The sequence below is a fragment of the Melanostigma gelatinosum genome (assembly GCF_949748355.1).
Source record: "Melanostigma gelatinosum genome assembly, chromosome: 13".
NCBI classification, from domain to species: Eukaryota; Metazoa; Chordata; class Actinopteri; order Perciformes; family Zoarcidae; genus Melanostigma; species Melanostigma gelatinosum.
In genome coordinates, this window is record NC_136646.1 from 14,145,992 (window position 1) to 14,167,870 (window position 21,879).

Here is a 21,879-nt window from a genome sequence, read left to right on the forward strand (position 1 = left end):
TGGCTGTCCCTCTCAGAGGCCTTTCTTAAATAATCATGGTGCCACTTGAAGCAGCATCAAGATATGCTGCAGACCGGGGGAATGAAAGCCAGTTACTGATATACAATTAATGCGGCTTGGCAGCTGAGCAGGCCCGTGTCTCTGGTCAATCTTTCCCAATCGTTCCCTCTTTCACACATGCATGCACATGCACACAGACACAAAAGGCAGGAGAAACATCAATAGCCTTCATTGCCACGTATTCTCACTTTGCTCTCCTCCTGTTGACAGACTCCTCCTCTCTCCCTCTGCTGATCTACAGGCTGTCCTAATTCATAGATCCTCCCGAGGAACCATCAAAGTGCCTGTAGTATCACCATTATCCTTCTGCTGCTGTACTCGCTCGTTTTACCCCTTTGTGCACACTTTTTACACATATGGTGCAAGGGATGCACATACTAGGGGAGGTTGAGCAGCAGTCCAGAAATGAATCCTACTCCCAGATGGTGAAGAGTATAGAGTGTCTGTGGATTCGTGTGAGTTTGCACATTCTTTTTCTTATTTCTCACCACCTCTTCTCTTCAACGTCGCTAAACCTTTTTTGTTTGGAGCTCTGTGTGGGGAAAATGACCAACAATACACAAGAGTATGATGACGAAGGAGCTTCACTGCACTCTAATGTGCAATTTTACACATTAGAGTTTGTTTTTAGGTCTTAGGAAGCACTACTGCAAATATGAAACAGTTGTATGTAAAGCCTTTTCCGTCTCTTCCGTTTCAAAACATTTGGTAAATTGTGATCACTTGAGTCAGCGTCAGATGGCGCTGAAGACTTCAAGTCTGAAAATGAAAAAAATCTGGACGTGCAGGCTGCATTTGCTGGTATCATAACACACTCCAATCTCAGACTGAACTGCCGGTATTGTCAAGTTGCACCGTGGGTAACGTAGGAGTCAGGGCTTAACACTGAAGAAGAACTCGTGGAACAACAAAAAGTCGATATCTCTGGTTCTGCTGCACTGATTCTGATCAATTTGAGTCCAACAATCTTATAGGAGTGCAATTTTAAATTGGTGGAGTTCTCTTTTAAGGTTCAAATTAATAAATTAAATTTCCTCCAAGCAGCTTTCAATGTAAAATGGAAATAAAATGTGATTCAGCACCACGGACAGCTCCAGTCTGGAAATAGTCAAATGCCAGCATACAAAGAGAATTTGTGCATTTTATTAGGTTACAGTGAGGCTGCAATGAGCATGTTAGGCTTCTACAGACACACGTTGGTCTTTCAACGCCTACAATAACACATTCCCTCTTTGAATCAATAATCCAATATGTTCAGTCAGAGATAACAGATGATCAGACGACAGGTACTACGTGGTGCCAAGAGGCGCCTCCATCACGCTTGGCTCACACATTTCAAGTGAAGAGAGGGCCCGCCAAAAAGCATCTCCTGGGACTGCCAATCACCTCCAGTAATGATAACACCGGAGATAAATGAAGGCAATTACTAGCAATGGGATTAGACCTCTTGTAAAAAGTGTGAATGAGGGAGATTTGGGATATTTGTCTCCTCCGCTACAGTGCAAATTGGGCAACGCAGTGCAGTGACAGCAAGGGTGAGAGCGTCTTAAATTAAATTTGCCATATTTAGCGGACATTATCATGGTACATATTTCGTAAACAGAATGTGTATTTAGCAAACTTAAAGCAGACGGAAAATGTAAAATTTCAGCATTTGAGCTGAAGGTCAAGAAAGTCAACATTTGGCATCTAAATGATATCTAGATTACCGTCAGTTACCTTCTATAGGATGTCTGTCCAGTGTTTGTATACATATCAGCTGTTGTCTCACAGTAACCTAGTAACAACATATATCCATATTATCTGAAATGCTCTCGTTCCTCGCTGACAGCCTATTTTCGCACCATGTAATTTATTCTTTCTGTGCTTGCTGTTAACTGCAGGAGAGACCAGACACTTAGAGCATCTATAAAAGTACCATGTGCTCATATAGGAGTGTTATCACACCTTGAAATATCTATTTCCACCTCATTTAACTGCCCCTGATTTTAGGGTGTGGAAGCCTGTCACATAACATCTATTACTCTGGTGAACATTATCCAAGGCTTTTGAAAACCTGATGGTTAACCGTGAGAGTGAACGAAATAATCAGATAAGTGCATTGTACTCGTCACACACAAACTGCAATGATTGCACTGCAATGAGCAGTGAGGTATTGATGAATACATTCTATATATGAGGAATGCATACACATAGACTTTGAGTCCTCGTGGAAGGAAACCATTTTATTTCATGTAATATGAAAAAAAACATGATCAAGGGTTTGTCAACAAACAACTTGGGTCATCACACAGAACCCAACAGCACATCTATTAAGGCTAATCATCGTGAATAGATGGACATTGGGGTCCATGGAGAGCTGAGATTAAACCCAGCAGGCACCAGAGACAAACAATTTGTGTGCACTGAAGCTAATATGCAGACATGAAAACAAGAAAACAAGCGTTTAGTTGGTTTTTTTTGCGCTGATCACTCGTCCGTCTCTTTACGTGACCAGTAATGTTTTCAGATGATAAATTTACATTTGCACAGTCGAGCTGCTTATTACACAACTGGTACACTTTGGCACAAGTGACAAAGTGTACTATGTCTTCTCTCCAAATAAAAGTGAAGCATGTCTTGTCAATTCCTTTTTTAATTTCCAATTGCGTTTCAGAAGCAAGTTTGCATGTCACCTGAAAGCAGTAATAGGACACCATTTGCATGTTATATTGTGGTAAGCCATCCACCAACTGCTGTTCCCTTTAAAACTCATTCAAAGATTGCAGGAAATGTGGAGCTTTTAAATTGGACTCTTCGTCTTCTGAAGGGAACTCAAGGGATGATAGTTACCAGCAAAGAGGTGATGAAGACTCTAAACCATGAAGTGTTCAGTACAATACATTCAAGAGGAAAATGTTGCGTCAGTTCAGGAATAATAAGCAAGATTTGTAATAGTAATGTTACTGAAATAATAGACATACAAGCTTTATTTTGCCCTTTTGGTTTTATTGTTTGTCTGCTAAATCTGACATGAATCAGATTAAATGTTACAGTGTGGGTATAATTATATAATGGGACTGAGAAAAAGCTATCCAGTAGGCTAATGTGCCTGCGGTTGCTGCCCGCTCGACTTCAGATGGGACCCAGTAGGCCTAATTGGCGACATACAGCCGAATCAGACTTGCTGGATTGTCCTGCTTAACATTTTATCCCCATCCTTGTATCAATTTTCAACTAAATTAGCCCGGTCCACCAGAGATGTAGCAGAATTAGGCAGCGGGGGGAGAGGAGGGGCTGCTATCACAGCACTTTGCCATCACAGTATTCAGTCTGCCACAGTGGAGGCTGCATGGTGTGCCTAATGTCTTTCAGAGGCAAAGGAGGGAACACTGAGGCCATATGCCCTGTGTTACATGTCGTTAATGTGTCAAAGGAGCACTGGGGTTCAGCATTACTTCAGTGACACATTCAGAGAGGTTATACCGCCCCCTGTAGGCCCGGCCCATTGTGACGTACAGTACATTCCCGGGCCGGGACTAAAGTTTTGGGGGCTCTTAGTGGACCCCTCTCCATATTGTGTGTGCGTGGGAGGACGTCGCCCAGACATGGTGCCCTGTAGAGCTCTACAATGAAGTAAGCGTTGTCATTTTAAATGAGCTTGGAAGGAAAAGCTTGGAAAATAAAGCCCAGAAGGGCTGAATTATCTTTTAAATGATCTTTCAAAGTAGATTCAATAACACGTGGGTGGAAACAAGGTGAAGGACACTTTAAAAGGGAGTGGATTTTACAAAAACAGTGTTGATCTCTTCAAAAGCATTCTTCTTTAAAAATAATAATATCGCATGTTCCCAATGTTTCATCTGCTCGTTGACAAAGGGCTTTGGCATTGGTTTCAAACCTTATAAGAATTAATTAATTAATTAATTAATTAAGAATATGCCACATTACAACATTTTTATTTAAAAAAAAAGAAATTGCATTTCCATCACAGTCAAGAATCATGCTCAAACCCGAGAATAAAGGAATAGAATTGGTATGTCATTTCTTTTCCAAACCCCAGAAAATGTACAGCCACAGATGAGCGTCGATGCATGAAACCCCCGAGGGTCTGAGGCACTAACCATTGCCTGGCTGAGGACCTCTGTTGCATGTCATTCTCCATCTTTCTTTTCCTCATTTCTCGCTGCCATTGTCTCTTTAATAAAAAGGCACTAAATGCAGCAAAATAAAAAATGCTGTTGAAAATAAACTTGCTGGAAGACGAGAAACCCAAATATGCAGTTATAGGGACACATCTGTGTCATCTGTACTGCTCTCTGTGCCTGTCCATATTTGCTCTCGTTGATTTAGTTCTGAATTATGAAACTGCAGACTGAAGACGGCAACAGCAGCAGAAGAAACAATACCGGAGTAAAATCTTTGATCGGAAAAGCGTCAAAGTGTGCTGATAATGAAGTGCTCTTCATTCTGCTGGGCCACACGATACAAGCATATAAAAGGAGTGTGGCAGGTGGAGGGGATGAGAGAGGGAGAAAGGAGGCTGAGCCGTCTGATCGGCGATGACGAGGAGAAAGGAAAGTTGCCTTGGCTGTGGGCAGATGCTGGTTGCAGTGCCAGCTGGTGGGGGGTGGGCCCACCTGTCTCTGGCTCTCCCCGTCTCCCTCTTCTCCACTGTGGCGAAAGCGACAGATGGAGTCCGAAGGTTCTGCTCCGGTCCCAGCGCTGCTTCTGCGGATCTGTCCCACCCTGGCCCGAGGGCACCGTGCCAGGGGAGACCGATACCAAACCCTCCACCGCCACAAGGGTCAACTGCTTACAGAGAGGGCTCGCCCCTCTTTCTCCCACAAACACTGTGCTGCCTCCCCATGGACGCAAGCAACAACTGCATCTTTGCGATGAAGCCCTGGCTGAGTGGAAGCATTTCTTTTAGACAGACAAAACATGCCCTCTCAAGGTCTCTCAACAATGCCAGCTTTGAAATGATCACGACTGGAGGCTTCACGTAAGCGGCTCGTTTTTTCCAACAGGATAGAGAGGGAGAGGTGCCGAGCTGATGTGAAGCTGTACTATCCCCAAGGGGTGCTTTGGACGTGATGCATGTGGACTGTGTGGCAGCACGATAAAGAGAGCATCGTGATGCACGGTGGAGGTCAAAAAGGTTGTGTCAAACCCCCCCGACGCACTGAAGTCCATCACAGGGTGTTTCGGTGACCTTTGGGTCATTGCTTTTGCGATAAATCAATGCATGGTCTCCGAAGAAGGCCAGACAGCTCATGAGGGATCCTTTAAGAGGCGAGCCACCCACACCAGTTGTTCTACTGGACCTCCTATTAACCTGCCGCTCATTTGTTTTTAACGATGCACGGAGCTCTCGTTAGAAGGAGGTGGTCCACATGAAAGAAAAAGCAGAAAATTCTAAATGCTGCCGTTGCAGTAGCTCCTTCAGACCTCGCACCTGTTCCCCGTTATCTCTCTGCAGAGTAATACATTCTTCCCTGTTTGGGTTTTTACCAGAATTAGCCTTGATATTTGTGAGCATTTCATTATCAGTAGAGCTGAATCATGACTAAAGGCCTCTCTCCAAAGCAGCATTGCTGGTCTGTCTCTCCTCCCAGCAGCCCACGCTGCTCCCAGAGGAGCCTTTAGAGCACATTAATGGATTCTCTGCCAATCAGGAAGAAAGTTATGGTTGTAGCAAAAGCTTCCTTTCAACGATAAACAAATCGGACCAAATCCCAAGGAAGTTATCGATATTTAAACAGGCTTCTTAGATCCGGTGTTTGACTGGAAGGGCGACAGCGAGGACGCTTCAACGACGACCCGGAGCCCAAAGGGATGGACAAAATAGCTCTCTGATGAACCGCAGGGTATCATGGGAGATCCGTCTTTACTCACAGGAGAGTATAGATTTAGAGGTTTCTCCCAAAGCCTTGCAGGATTGTAATACGTTGATTTAAAGGAAATTATCTGGAGATTTTCCCACTGCACGAACAAAAAAATGAAATGAGTTTTCCACTGGCACAAATAATTGACTGAGGGACGTGTAAAGCAAGTCAGTCCAACAGTTTGATATTATCCAGACCGACAAAGCTTCTCAATTATCACCGTACATGAAATGAATCTAAAGAGACCAATTTTCGCCAAATAATCAAGCCATTATGATTCATGACTCAATCACAGTGCAAATTACCAAGTCTCTGCCTGAGCCCAGCAGTGGGCAAGAAAAGAAAAAGAACAGCCATGCAAGGAAACAAAGGGATGATAATGGAGCTCGAAACTGTTTGTGGCTCCAGTGGGACCAGTGTTGATGTGCATCACTGAGGATTGGCGAGATACGGGCGCTCTGCCATGCCTGAACCTGATTGAGTGCAAATTAAATCGTGTTTCATCATTTGAATGGAAGGCAAAGAATGAGCAAAAAATGGCCAACAATCTATTTGGAGGCAATATCTGTGAAGAAAAGCACATCAAAAGAACATTCAGGGACCATGTTCCCTCTGAGCTGAGTGCACTTGGTGAGTTACTTCTTTTTTTTATCAAAATGACAAAACATCTTGCAAATTGTTCCGCTTCGTCCCTAAAAGGAAGTTGATAAAGGCGTATTTGTACGTTTTGGCGAGGAATGATGTTGTATGTTTTTGTGAACTCCTGAACTCCTGAAAGTGACATCAGCAAAAACGTGGATAACGTGGATAGCTGGTCAGGGACATGGAGATGATGATGGTCAGCTTATGGAGAATGTCGATGAAATCATGGAAAAGCTTCTGCGTGTTCTTCTTCTGCATTTTGGGAAACTAGTGCCATGCCCATTCCAAACGGGCCTGTTCAGAACGGGCCGACTGCTTGGCCTCCGGTGTTGCTGCATGCAGCTTTCTCGAGAACCGCTCATCTTAACAAGTTCACACTCGACACAGGTTAATAGGGGATTCAGCTCAATACACGACACAGTGTGTACATAACGTATTATTTGCAAGAGCTCACACTCGACACTGCCCCTCTTTGGGTTCTCCTCAGCAATGCACCCGCAGAGTGGGACGTCGATTGGATGAACGGTTGTTGAGAAAGACGGACTCCTTCCATTCCAGTTGGATGCACTCATGTTGCTTTCTTGCCAAAGCGTTGGATGAGAATACGGATATCACTTTCAGACTGTTACATATGGTGATTAGCTTAGCTTAGCACTAAGACAGCAACAGGGGCAAACAGAAAATCTGGGAGTTGGAAAAAAAAGATTGTGGAAAAAAATGTTTTTTTTCCCAACCCAAAGCAGCGACTTCCTAAAATCTTGTCATCAGACTTCAGAAGGTGATTGCCCGATGTGCTTTGGCTCAGGTTCACAAAAAGAAACGGAAAATGTAGTAAATCTGTTATAGAAACAACATTAAAACCCTAAAGCAGCTGCTGACAACCCATGCTGATGGCCATGTGCGAAAGGCTCCCAATTCATTTTGTCGGTGGGACCCTTCGTCTCGTCGGTGCAGCAGTCTCCCACAGTCTGGACTTTAGCTGAACACATCAACATTGCCACTTGTTCATGGAGAACCAAAGGCTGCAACTGCGAGCCTCATATATGCAAAATTGATGATGTGAGCAACATCTAAAGGCTGTAACTACAGTCTGAAAGATATGAAATATGTTTAAAGCCCACCAGTTTGAGTGAACGCTGACATACCTGTCACATGTCTTCATACCAACATAGACCACAAACCAGGAAGTGGTAGGACCCCAGACAACAATAGCTGGCTGTGACTATGCCTGTGTTCATATGTCCTGTTATGTGGGTGGAGAGTTACATCAACCACTGGTTACACCTGCCATCCTCAACAGTCCCTGAGGGCTACATAGCATGAACATTGAGTTTGAATAGAATGGGATCATCTTCATGAAGATGAAAACTGTCAAATTAAAATAGTTCGGGCTCAGGGTCGTTTCTGGAGACCTGTGTGACACTCGGTCACTGGTTCGTCCTCAGAGGTTAATGTTTGGATGCTGTTTTGGACTGTTTTGGATTCTATGGTCTTGTTTGCGGTGTGGTTGGTGGTGTATGCTGTTTGGATGGTGAGTGGATGGAGTTTGGTTGCTGGTGTCAGCGTGGCTCTAATCAGCTGTTGGCAGGCGGATGAGCGGGCGGTCTCTCCCCGCGGCGGCACCCAGGGTCGAAAGCCGGTTTGAAGTTTAATGATGCCAGCTGCCAGCTCCACCAGGCTGTGTGCGCTAACGAGCTGGCACTGGTGGCGGACTAGGCCGCGGCGGTAGCACCTGGAAATGTAGCACACGTTTCAGAGGGGCGGGGCTCCAACCGGGGCTGTTGAGGGGCCTGCTTGAGACCCAGCACGGCACCCAGAGGCCCGTATCTCTTTGAAGAGCACCCCAATTTCCATATTTCATTACGCACTGCTGACTGACAAGGCCCAGCCAGATGTTCTATTTTCAACTATTTAAATTTTGACCTGCTTTCCTACCATGGATGCAGAAAAAAAAACCAGATTTCATCTAAACACAGATGCCAATGATGATGGGAACTTGCATCGGGCGTGTCTTTTCGTTTTTTTGTGACCATTCTTCATGTCTTTCCATCCCAAGGACAATAACCACACATCAGATGTTGCTCTTTAACTTACAAATCCCTTTTCATTTGGTTGACAATCTACCCTGAAGCATCCGCTGTCTTGATCAAGGACACTTTAACAAGAGACACACTGTTGTTTTTGGGGATCAAACCTGAGACCTTGTATTTATGAGACAATCTCTAACCATCCAGCCTGCAGAGCGCTATATTGGCTCCAAAGTGAGTGATGCGTGTTCTGAAACACCACATAAAGCATGCTCGCCCCAGCTCCTCTGTCCCTGAGATATCGGGGATGATTAATTCCTGTGGTATTCCTGTTGAAATGGCTGTTAGATTGCAGTGGCCTTACTCAATCCCTCATGCAAAAATACATCGACAACCCTGACCTTTTTTGTGCGTCTGCTGCAAATGGCACTTTGTCATCCTGTGTGAGCAAGCTCAAGGATCAATGTGATTTTGTTGGAATACAACTTCCACGAGGCGGAAGAAAAAGAAGGAGTGTGTGTGTGTGTGTGTGTCTGGGCTTCGCGAAATTGAAAAACTCTTGAAAGAGAAGGTAATGACGAAAGCGGGGAAAAAAACAAAGGACACAGCGAGTACGAGTGGAGAGCAGCTCAGAGTTGAACACCAAATGACAAAAAAAATGAGAGACGCTCTCTCTGGGAGAATCAGAGGGAGAAAGGTTTTCACTCATTGCTCCACACAGCTCACGGCAGGAGAGGGAAAGCAGTTCCCTCCGTAATGCATCCGAGTTTGCATGTCTGTGACTCAGGGAAAACAGAGAGGGAATTGAGAGGTAGCTAAGGCATCACAGAGGCAATAATGACACCAAGATCAGTGGATGGAAGCGAGAACTGTTTTTCTTCTTTTCCTCCTTGGTTCAGAATACCAGTAAGTTAATAAACTGAAGAGGGTGTGTTGATTCGTGACCATGTTGTTGGACTTTTCGATACTCTATGTCTAATTGAGACAGCACATGCTTCTGCACCTGCAGATCTGAAGTTCAGAGAGAGTCGACACAGGAGTTAGAACGATAATCATCATCTTTTTCGTGTTTTTGAGCTGGAAAGTGGAGGAGATATCACTAATCCCAGACTGTATGATAAAACGATGCACCAAACAGCAGACGGACAAAGTCAGCAACTAGCTGGTGAACATCGTGGAGCATTGCATCACTAAAGAGGCAGATATTACCACGAGTATGTGGAGAGCCAAACGGAGTGAAATAAAAAGTGAATATTGGACTCACTGGAGGGTCAGAAGCATGACTCATCGTCATTGATAATGTTGCCCCGTATCTGTTGGATGCGTAATTAGGCAACTATTTGCTAACACATTGACCGCAACAATATTACAAGGTGAGATAATATGTGAGTTTTGCTGCAGATTGTTGTGCTGCCTCCAAGTGGGCGAGAACAACAATAGATTTAGGTTTAAAGCAGCAAAACTGAAGCAGAAATGAGTGTCAAGTCAGTGACATCACTTCGTTTCGTGGGTGAAAAAAACAAACGATAAAAAGCAGTAATTTGAGCTAAATGTCATCCGTATTTCTGCATAATCTCCACAGCTGAACTTCAATGATCAGAGCGATACGATGAGAATACTCAAGATAGAAATACTTGAAAAGACAACGCAGGAGTTTGTGCACTTCAATAAGAGGAAATCTGAACTGCCATATTCTGCACGACATTCCAGTAAAACAACTTGAATTATCTAACGTGGCTTTTTATAAGCGAAGAATATTACCGAGCAACCAAGACATCTGTGCATGAGTGTGGGTGTGAGATGACACAAGTGTATTTGTCGCTCCTGCTCTTGCACACACTTTCAAACTCACACAGTCCCTGTGAAAATGCTTCAGTAAGGGCTTTTTGTTGGAACGAATGGTGCAGGATCCGCTGCACTCCCCCCGTTTCTACACTGCCTGATCTTTGGCATGACCTTTAGAAGACAATCTGCAGCAGCAATCGCCTTGCCCTCATTCTTTTTTCAATGTTGCCATTGTAGCGTGGCAGGAAAAAGGGGCTGGATTCAACGGAGGGGTCAGAGGTCGGGGGGGGGGGGGGGGAGGGTAAAGATGCGGGGCAGATTGGCTCTACAGTTTTGTTCAGCCGGTGTCCTCAGAGAATTCAGCGCCACGAGGCCATTTGAACTCTGAACCCTCTGGCTAGCTGTCAAAAGCTGACCCTCAGTGTTGACGACGGACTGTAGAAAAGCTCCTCAGCCAGCAGCAACGGGCCGGTCAATGGCTGCTGAGTTTTAATGTCGGGCAACAAAACCTGGAACTTGAGGACGGAAACAAAATCCATTTGCTCTGTACTGCGTCACCATCCTGAATCAACATCTCAGGTCTGCTGTAAAAATCAATAAATGCCGTCTCCGTGACTCCACTTATTCATTTTAACCGTCTACACAAAACAATGTTCATAACGTGACCGATCCAATCATTAGATCTGAAGGATTGATACATTTTCTACAGACATTCTAGGATGAATACTGCTAACTTATTATGCCGATGGAACAGTCTCCCTGACCACCTAAGGGCAACACAGACACTGGTCTCTTTTAAGACTGGCCTAAAAACCTTTTTATTCAGGAAAGCCTTTCTGACCTAAATCATTTATTTTGTGTTTCTGTACATTCACTGGTTTTTATTATAGTTTATTTTTTAACTATGTTTTAACTGTGTACTGGCTCTGTGGCACTCTGAGATTTTTTTTTAAATGAAAAGTGTGTAACAAATAAAATGCATTATTATTATTAACTTTGGTGATCATTATACTTTTCCTCTGACATCACGATTTAGATTTGTGGTTTTGAGTTAAATGTCTTAACTACTGGATGGGAAATTTGGGAAGGACATTACATCCGCCTCTCGGTGATCCCTTCACTTTCCATCTTGTGCTGAAGACTTTGGTTTCAGGCCAAATACTTGCTTCAGTAGCAGCATACATTTAGGAACAGCCACAGCATGTCACTTTTATTCTGCTTTCTTTAAGTAAACACTCGTTACATGAAATTTTTTTTTAAAAATGAGCCGAGGAATATAAAGGCACGTTGTGTTATTTCCAATTTTCAACACCAGCTGAACTGATATAGCGCTAGAAAAGCGGAGCAGTTACATGCTGTGCCTGAAGTTAATTCTCACTCAGCCGTGGAGAATTAAGACGTGGGCTTCTATTCAAATATGAAGGTGTCCTTGACATTTCCTGCGCTGCGTTGGCTGCTCATCCTTGTCGCATTTCCCCCCCCCCCCCCCCGAGTTGCCTGTAGGGCAGAGCGACCTGTTGACATTTACAATCTCATCTGGCTAAGAGAGCGATGGCATTCTATAAAGAGGAACAGCGCCACGTGTCCTGCAATTGTTCAGTGTCGAACGAGAACACGTTATTGCTTTAATAGAAATAGAAGTCAACCTTTTGAGAGAGCCTTTGTTGTCTTGCTCTTCCCTTTACACAGCTTAGAGACTTCTTCATCAGAAGCTCTGGGTAGGCTTCATAAACTGGACTAAATACGGATGAGGTTTTATCACCCCCGTCCTCTGGACTGCCACAGCGACCACCAGAGGCAGCCTACAGCTCAAATGTAAGTAAAAGGTTAAAGTCTGCCCATGCCATACCAGTAAGGCTCTGGATGGCGGCCAAGAACCGTGTGGCACTTAACTCACCCGCAGTTGGTCACAGCAGGACAAGGTGAAATGAGGTGAAAGCCCGTATAGTAACAGCAAAGCATGATATGATTGTAACCAGAGTGTGGAGGGTGTTCTGGGTGGCAATGCAAATGTGTATTTAGAGTAAATATAAACTTAAGTGACAAAACAAACTAAAACATGATGGAAGCTCAAGGACATGGAAAGCAAAGTGCCCAAAAAATGGAGTCAGAATGAATGAAACGGGTTCTTTTCTCTGTATGGAGGAGAAAAGACTCCTTCACTTTATTGCCAACCATTGAAAATCAGTGACATGTTCTACAAATGCCAATTGGATGCAATGAGGAAACTTAAATATGATTCAACTGTGCGGGTTTAGCCTCTGCATCCCTTGGTCTCCCAGAGGAAGCTCCAAAACGGGGCTGTGCGGTTTAGCTCTTCTTTGTGCTTTTGGTCCAGAAGATGGGATCTTTAGAAATCAGGGCCATTCTTCTTCAGCTTACTGTAGTCCACGGTAACTGCGTAGAACTGAAAATACAAATCTCAGATCAAGAACAAACACTTAACATGTGACTTAGTTTGTTTGTTGTTGCAGAATAATAAAAAAAAAAAAGGTGAATAATAAAATCTAAGAAGGTTAAATACTTGTTCCTGAATACATCAGCATTCTTGTCGTCTCTAGAAAACTCCTGATTACTTTTGAATAAGTGTGTGGAGTTAATGACTTCATCCGATTTCTTTCTACAAGTCAACGTTAACCAGATTATGTCATTTGATTAAACCAACATAATGAATAATCCATGGCTCAGCCACACGTCTGGCAAAGACCCATACAATGATCCCAGATTACAACTGCCTTCAGCACAGAGAACCAACACTGCAACACAGCACGACTATTAAGATTCCCTGAGAGGAGACGGAGGCGCACCTTGTACTGATCAGTCGGGGCCATCTTGTTCCAGGGCTCTGGGTTGTTCTTGCGATCCCAGCTGCAAGAGGAGAATCAGGTACACATTGTGAAAGATTAATCAGGAGGGACTGTAACTAGACACTCGTGGGAGAGCGGTAACATATTTAGTTACATTAGCTGTCGGCCTCTATACATTTTTTCTCATCTGCAAATCTCAACAGATGCAAATTACTTCTGTACACCCCCCTTCTAAACCCCCCCATTTGCCATGTTGAAAAATAATAAAATACACAAGACGTTTCTCGAGTCACAATTTAGCATTAAATCCTTACCACACATCAGGGTTTCTCAAGGCCAGACGAGCCAGGTACATCATGGACATGGCTGTCCCGCCACTGATGAAGAACAAAAGGGGGATCAGCTGTAGGAGACAAGACAGGAAGATAAGAAGCCTTCACTAACAAAGGCTAAATGTCACAGCTCAAGAAAGAGCTGAGTAAACACACTGAGGCTGCTGGCAGCTTTTAAACAGAAACATTTCCCTGTACGACTAGTCAGGGGAAAAACTGCTTTAAATTAGACAGTTACCTGAGAAATATTAAACTTTAATGTGTTCACTCTGACTCAATTTCTTTGCCCCGACAGACGACAGCTGCCAAATATTGAGACAAGATAATTTAGTTTAATTACGTTACTTGTTATGTTTACAACTATATTTCAGTCACCACTTCTTGACTCAAGTCAAATAAAATCTGTACATGAAAAAGTATGTGAGGTTTCTAGTGAGGGTAACGTTAAACATCTAGAAATGCTACCTGCTAACGCTACCTAGCCAGCTAACTGGCTAACTAGTAGCATGTGGTGGTATTTGCAGCACACAGACCCTCTGTTTAGCTAACGTTACCAACAGTTGCTATCGACTTCTGGGTCGTGACCCGATTTGACTGCAAAACATCTACTGACTAAAGTCCCGTCACTTGTTTACATAAGGAACAGATTATCCCATGATTGCAACAGAAAACGATTAAAAAAAGTGAAACTTCTTTTAATATTTAACATAACTTTCTCAAAGTCAGTGCGGTCAAAGTCAGAGTACTAGCTTAGCTAAAGCTAACTAGCTTAGCTAAAATAGGTTAGCAACACGAATCCACAGACGAAGATGACGGCATTTGAAAGAAACCATTTAACACGAATCTTTATTGAATATAACCGGGATGTACTCACAGCTGGGTGGCTTTTAAGCTGCTTGCGCAGTACGGCGAGCATGATTTCGCCGTTAGTGAAGGTTGTACAGTGAGTGTTGCCAACACGGTCCGCAATTTAATCTGCAAAATTGAGCAGGAAGAAAGGCGGACGACCCGCACGAATAGGATGCGAGAGATAGTGCCTGACCGACAGTAACGAAAACACACGATTATTAATTATTATGTGTACCATGTAGAGCCTTTATGTCACAATGAATGTAATGACTACAGAGACATTTTGTAGGGTTTCATCAATATGCTGCTGTCTCGCTTCAGATTTTATGGCCACACTGAATTTTATTCTGGCAAATCTACGAAATGTTGATCATGTTGATACAATCATTAGATTTTCAACCCCAAAACAAATCCATACATCTGTATTGGGCCTATATTTTTCTCTCTAAAGAGCTGAAGTTTTTTTTGGCCTAAATGTATATAATGTGTAGCGTGTATTTAATCCTGTTTCACATAACGTCCTTGTGGCTAATGTTTAATCATTTTATTTACTAACTCTACCTTGTGCATTAGTTTAATTATCTTCTGATGATTTAAATGCCTGCATTTAATAAACAAATAAGTCTATTTAGTGAATGAATGTCAGTGACATGATGGCGATAACAGGACACATTGCTCCTGTCTCTTGTATCAGTGTGAGGTGAACTGCCTGCGTCACAGAGTGACAGCAGGGGGCGCTGTTTATCTCCATCAGACGAGAAGGAAACTTTTCAAGAAATTCGATTAGTTACAAAAATACAAAAGTTCTCAATATCAGCTGTCAGATAATTTACTTTAGTAAAAGTAGTAATAACACAGTGTAAAAATACTCTTAGTCCTGCAATTAAAAACTGTATTTAAGTAAAAGTACATACACTTAAAGTACCAATAGTGAAAGTAATATGCAAAACTACTAATTTCAGAATAATATATATTATATAACAGTCTAATAATTGCTGCATTGTTATGTTTATCACTTAGATGTTTCAGCAGGTATAACGGTGGAGCTAGTTTTAATGAATTGGCATGCAGCTGGATAGCTTGATCTACAACAAAACATCAGAATGTATTTGTTCATTTGATTTTGTATTCATCTGAATCCTCTAGCGGAGTAAAAAGAACAATATTTACCTCTGAAATGTAGTGGGAGTAAAGTATAAAGTAGCAGAGAAAGGAAAGTACAACTACTTTAAATTGTACTTAAATACATTACTTGAGTAAATGTTACTTTCCCCCGTAATTTAAGTGATATGTGGTAAAACAAGTAGTGAACATCATTTTTTATTTGTTGGCTAAGAGATACATTAATTGCTGGTGGTCATGACGTTGAGTGTTTTGGGCTATTTTACAGCCATTGTCCAACAAGCGGCTCTGATGTGAACCAATCAAGTGAAGTCTGTGTGATAAAAAGAAAGTTACCATGAAATATCACAATTTCCATTTAATGGCAAGTTATTTTCCCCTTGTAGAAAATCAGGAGTAAAAACAATTAAATTGTAAGATTGGACAAAACACAACATAAAACCATTTATATTTTATAAATGAAATGATACTTGGCTGATTGTTTGCCAAGAAATAAACTATATATGTGATGATTACACATATTCAAGCAACAGTTTGTAAACCAAGCCTTACTTAGTGGCAAGTCCATGAGAATGCTGGAAACATATGTTTTGCTCCTTGTTTGGTTTCGATATCCATCCAAGGGAGGTGAGCTGGTTTCAGAAACATAAAAGATTCCTCTAAATACAGTATTGTCCCCCCTTTGTCTTTCAACCTGTCCAAATACTCCACAGATGTGTGGTCAAAAAAATGTTAATGGCTTGTCATAGTTCCTTCAGGTGTCGCTTCGATAAATCAACAGTATATAACAGCAGCTGGACTCTCTTTTAAATACAGTTAAGTTAAATGTCTGACCATACTTGAACAATTCATAGGCACATACAGTGTGCCTGTAAAGGACGTCTTATGATGATAAGACACCCGCTACAGAGCGTTTCCATTTGCCTTTCTCTTCTTTGCTCCAGATGTTTTTAGTGGGTCGTCTTCTTGGGGGTTTTGCCAAACTTAGCATCAAATCCGAGACCTAAAGAGAGAAAAAAGCAAAGAAGTGACTAAGGAGCAAAGCACAGCCTCGGCAGCTAAACGGAAATGATTTTACACTCTCAACTACCAATTTAACCAATAAAAACGTGAAACTATTTGAGCATTCCTGCTTCTTCTCCTACTATTTCTGTGTTATATTTACAGACTCCCCTTCAGCTATACTCTCGATGCATAATTTACCACTCGACCAAATGGTTTGCGTGGGAAGCCTAAGTATTCCCCAATTGGACCTTATTGTTTGTTATAACAAACACACACACAGTAACCGTCTCAGGCTACAGTTGAAGGCTTCTTTCAAGCATCTGCTGGCGTTATAGGCTGTCGTAGATATTACAGCGACACACTGTATTCATGAGGAAAATAAAAAGGGGGAAGTCGCACGTGAGAGATTTACAATAAATCCAAAGAGGGCGACGGAGTGTTTAACCAGAATTGACTCTCACCGAGGAACACGAGGATGGTGCCAAACCACTGCATGGTGGTCATGACGTTGCCGAACAGAATAACGGAGCCGAGGATGGTGAAGAACTTCCTGGTGGTGGTGACGATGGAGCAGGTCAGAGGCCCAAAGTGCACTACCGTCATGAAGATGAAGGTCTGGTAAGGGAGTTAAAAGAAACATTAAGGAATGGAATTCCAACAACACAACACTACCCATCACCTCATACAGGTGTCCACCCACCTGGCCTAAAGCACTGGTCACTCCGAACAGAAGAATATTATCGATGATGCTCGGGTGGCGTTCGGTAAAACTCAGGAACTCCCATATCTCCCCCGTCGACAATACCGCTGAGAGCAAAGAGGGAGAAGATGAAAAATGATGTCATGTTAGAAACAACTCACTAATTGAACATATTGTCACACACGCTGAAATAAATCCCATCATCGTGTTCACTGTGTGGGCACACAGCACCACCGAGTGGTGTAATACAGCAACAGCGTTTAGATGACGCCTTGCTGTGGGGGTGTCATGGACGTGTAGTAGTAGAGGTATAAGAATACTGTTGTATCTTTGGGGAAATACCAGCACGTCAAAGCTAGTGGAGTGTTTTAAGTTACGAGCACAAACTAGACCTGAAGACCTCATTTTAATGCAGCCTGGAACTGAATTCATCACTTTTAAATATAGATTTTCTTTTCATGTGATACGGCCTGTAATGTGAAAGAGTGCAGCATGTGTGCAGGAGAGATGGACACTTACTAAGAGATAGCAGACACAACCAATTAACATGGTGGGAATGATAACCGTCTGTTCTCATACCGGCTTTGACCTTCTGATCTTTATCTTTCAGCCCATTTGTGCCTCACCTTCACGAGCCTCTCGGTGTGTTGCATCCGTTTTATGTGCCTTACTCCTCAGTATATCACAGCGACCTCCTCGCAGAACTGCAGGCTTTGAGGTGCAGGATTCCTTATCTATGAAGATAACACTGAACCCTTTCAGCCTTGACTGAATTAATGAGTTTTGGCTCTTGGGAGAAAAGTGATCACATTTTTTTTTAAAGAGCCTCTAACACAGCTATTGTTGGTTTTGGTTTGAGTTTTCGTACTTATTTGAATCGCCATTAGCTACGGTACTTTACGCCAGCAGCTATCTGCCCTGAATGTACTGTGACTACAAATCAACAATGGCATTTTACAGCACATTACATCAACAGTGATGATATAATTGAGGTGTTGATCCTACATCTTGTTAACCAGCATGTTAATAAAGGACCTGTATTTAAGCATGTTAACACAATATATGAGTTGTAGCTCAAGGACAAGCAGCTGCGTGCCAGCATATACAAACACTACACCAGCTTTATACAAAGACAACAAGCTAATTGTTTCTGGTTCGATCATTTTGTGTCGTGAAGTGTATAACTGACCACTATAGTGTTACAAAAAGCCATTAACGTAACAAAAGAAATGCCTTAAACCTTTGCTTTCATCCTTCTCTGACAATGTGCTTTGCAACAGGAGGTTCGGTGCACCAGTGTTTACGTCATATTTTGGCAGCACTGAAGCATATCAAGGTGATTTAGCTCATTAGTTTATCCTCTCTGGCTGCAGGTGGGCCAACCGCCCGGGCGTACTTTTGGTTGGACTGAATCCCTAACATGCTCGAGTCCTGGCGCCTCACGCCACATATTCGGCTAGAGGAGAGTTTGGCAGAGAGCGCGGTGGACTCACCTAGCCCCAGCACCAGAGTGGACCACAGGTTGATGTTCAGCATCATGTGGTTGGCACTCGTCTGGAAGCGAGACCTCATGTGGTCCTGGGCCACGCCAGTCAAACCGTCCAATGTCAGAGAGACGAGCTGCGACACAGATTTAAAAACACACCACCGAGCCGTGAGACCAGTGTCACGGAGATGTCGCGGTGTGGCTGCAGCAGGGAGGCACAGACTTGATCGGCAATAAATGGAATAACGGTGAAATGGATGGAACATAAAACTCACCAACAGAATCTCTCCAAACCCAAAAACATGGTCATCTGCAACAGCTGAGCTCTTGTTGGGTTTGTAGAGGAACAGCGCTACACCGCTCACAATAAGCAGCACACACAGATACTTAGCCAGCGGGTACTTCTTCCTCAGTATTGTCACACCAAGGATCATCACTGCAACAACACAACAACAGCATGACAGACGTTTGTTTAGCCATGGGTACCAGGGTGACATCTCTCGAGTTTGCGGTAATCCTACACTGGATACAATAATGTCAGGCCTTCACCCCTGAGAGGGGAAACTATGGATTGTGACAGAGTGTGTGTGTGTGTGTGTTTCTGTGTAACGTGAAAGGTATTTCCTTGATCAGTTTAGAAAGACATTTAGAATCTCTCTTGTTTTTTAAGTACTACAAACACACTGGGACATATAACCATGAGCACAATGCATTATGAGACCTGGCAGCTTCTGAGTGCGTCAATATTGACTTTTTACGAACTCTGGGCTCTTTCAGATTTTGTAGCATAGAGTATAGAACCCCAAATATTCGGGCATTGTCATTACATGTTACCAGCTCCAAGGAATTGTTTGTACTATGATAATATAATTCCTGTTGTTAAAAAACTAATTATGTGTGTGACAATCAGGTAACCAGGTGATATGAAGGCGGAGAGCAGAAGGCCAACTATCACACATTTACCTGGTATGGGCTTGCAGGATTTACCCAACACCTATCACAAAAAGAAAGCATAGCTTTAGGGTAAGGCAGCACCAAACAGTAATACATTAAAGAGAATCATGTCATCTAAAAGGTGCAGACTCACCTGTGTGGGGTAGTTGATATACTGAAGGGCGGAGTTACTGGACACCATGGCTCCAAGATAAGAGAGGGAGCACAGCCCATAGAGCCAGCTCTTGGTGTGATCCGGTTTGGAGCCCTCAAAGAAAATGATCACTGATGATAAAGAGGAAGATTTGGCTTCAGGAATAAATCTTGGGAGGGTTTTTTTTCTGTTCATATGAAGCATTTTTATTAGTTTGTGTGTCTCTTCTGCGCAGCACATACTCACAGATCTTAGCAAACAGAGCACTGACAACGCACTGGATTAAGACCAACGTCCGGGCGAATCTGAACTTCTCCTTTTGGTCTCCCTGACCATAATCACCTCGAGTGCTGCAAGAGTCAGAGAGACAACACTGTATCGAGTGCAACAGATCACAGAGCAGCAGTTGGTTTCAATGGACAATCATGTCAATATTATTATATATAGTTTATATATACACACAACTATATATAATGGAGGGCAATCATTTAGGTTTGTAACAGGGCTGCTGCTGGGGTGCAAACATTTTGTAAGCGGATATGATCCCTGCCCACTTTAGTGACTCAGGCAACAACAGAAACTGGACTCCCCTGCCTTCATCTCCTTTTGCTAGATAACTACAAATAACCACTTTGGGTTTGTTTTTTTATTCTATTGTTATTGTTATTATGAGACAGGTCAATGGTGTAGGGGTCAACACTTCTGATATGAACAGAATGTCACGCCAAACTCTTCCAAAAATATGACGATTTGATGTCAGACCTGCCTTCTGTAGTAGTAAGGGCAATTTGTAAAGATTGCCCAACAGACGCACTAACATATGCTGCACTTGGTTGTATATTATCTATAGCAGATAATAAAATAATCACAAAAACTAACATAATAGCTCGTGTTTGACTGGAGTTTGGTACGGGACAGAAAGACATTCGTTACATAAACCACACAGGTCATCTAACTGCGAGTTACTTACATGGTCTCTTGTAATATCCCGTAGTAAAAGTAACACACGAAGACTCCGAGGAAGCACACGAGGAACCGTATCCGCATGTTGTCCCACATCGTGACGGGCTTCCCAGCAGCCATGCTGTCCTCCAGCCGTCCGGGTATGTTCACAGACACCGCTCCGCTGCCCCTCACACCGACGTCCCGCTCCACTATAGCCGACGTGGCGAGCCCGGAAATGGTGCTCGAGTGTTCCGCTTAGGTGTCGTACCTGCGGGCGGTTTAACGTCAAAGGTTTCCCTTTGTCACCTTCTCGTGCACGGTAACTGTCAATTCGTCAAAGCTCGCTAACGGTACCTTGACTTGTCTGCAGCTGCAGTCAGATTTCATGTGATTTGTTTGTTTCGTATCATTCTGATGTATCTAATAAATGTCTCGTCAATTAATAGATATGAACCGTCACATTCCCACCGGATAGGTACCGATAGTGTCCGCAGAGCACAGCTCGTGTTTTCATTGTGAAATGAAAGCCTGTAATTAGTGGGAAAAGGGAAAAAGCGGTCGCGTCAGGAAATTTGGTTTAATGACTGGACCTCAGGGGTGTCCACAGCTGTGCCTGAACAATTACATTGTTAGTTTAATAAATTATATCTTTAACACACATACGTGTGATAATTCTAACCACGTCGATCCAATGTAAAAAAAATGCAATTAAAGTACCGAAAAGAGAAGCCACTCGCTATGCAGAATGGCCCATTTTAGACGATTAGTTATTCTCTATTATAAATCAACCTACAGGAATTACACATTATAATTACACAGGTACCACAACATTGTACTTAAGTAAATATACTTCGTTAAATTTCATTCCAGAAAGGCATATTGTTCTTGTTATATTGTAATTAACTTGCTGTGTTGTGTCGTGGGGCAGTTGCTAAAGCAGCTATTGATGAGGTCCTTTCTTGAAAACGTCGCGTGCCTTTTATTCGTCCTAGGATGTGGATTAAATTCATTGGTCCATGTAAGGCAACAGAGATCATTTTTTTTCTCCTCCACCAATCACAATGGATTTGGGTTGAAAGGGCGGTGCTTCGATTTAAAAACCGCAAATCCACGGGTCAAAGGCAAGCAACAACAACAACCACAGTAATTATAAAAAAGTATAGAA

The 21,879-nt window shown here is 42.9% G+C and overlaps 3 protein-coding genes across 3 annotated transcripts in view; all 3 read right to left on the reverse strand.

The window, feature by feature from the left end:
- The window catches only part of spop (speckle type BTB/POZ protein), a gene marked incomplete at both ends in the record, with an annotated part of 133,286 nt that extends 128,377 nt beyond the window's left edge, over window positions 1-4,909 (reverse strand). The window contains 2 exon segments of the mRNA XM_079282512.1: window positions 4,626-4,788; window positions 4,860-4,909. Coding sequence (XP_079138638.1) covers window positions 4,626-4,788; window positions 4,860-4,909 — 213 coding nt within the window.
- Window positions 4,910-12,513: 7,604 nt separating this feature from the next.
- ndufa4a (NDUFA4 mitochondrial complex associated a) lies at window positions 12,514-14,533 on the reverse strand. Its single transcript, XM_079281048.1, has 4 exons — window positions 14,395-14,533; window positions 13,503-13,591; window positions 13,189-13,249; window positions 12,514-12,788 (listed from the first exon to the last, which is right to left on the reverse strand). Exons 1-4 carry the CDS (start codon window positions 14,434-14,436, stop codon window positions 12,732-12,734), a joined length of 249 nt encoding a protein of 82 aa, XP_079137174.1. The 5' UTR covers window positions 14,437-14,533; the 3' UTR covers window positions 12,514-12,731.
- A 1,298-nt stretch (window positions 14,534-15,831) lies between these two features.
- Window positions 15,832-21,245, reverse strand: slc35b1 (solute carrier family 35 member B1). The gene is made up of 9 exons (XM_079281373.1): window positions 20,740-21,245; window positions 20,016-20,119; window positions 19,770-19,900; window positions 19,646-19,676; window positions 18,958-19,118; window positions 18,690-18,816; window positions 17,197-17,303; window positions 16,958-17,111; window positions 15,832-16,494 (listed from the first exon to the last, which is right to left on the reverse strand). The coding sequence occupies exons 1-9, from the start codon at window positions 20,850-20,852 to the stop codon at window positions 16,442-16,444; spliced, it is 981 nt and encodes a 326-aa protein (XP_079137499.1). The 5' UTR covers window positions 20,853-21,245; the 3' UTR covers window positions 15,832-16,441.
- Between the last annotated feature and the right edge of the window lie 634 nt (window positions 21,246-21,879).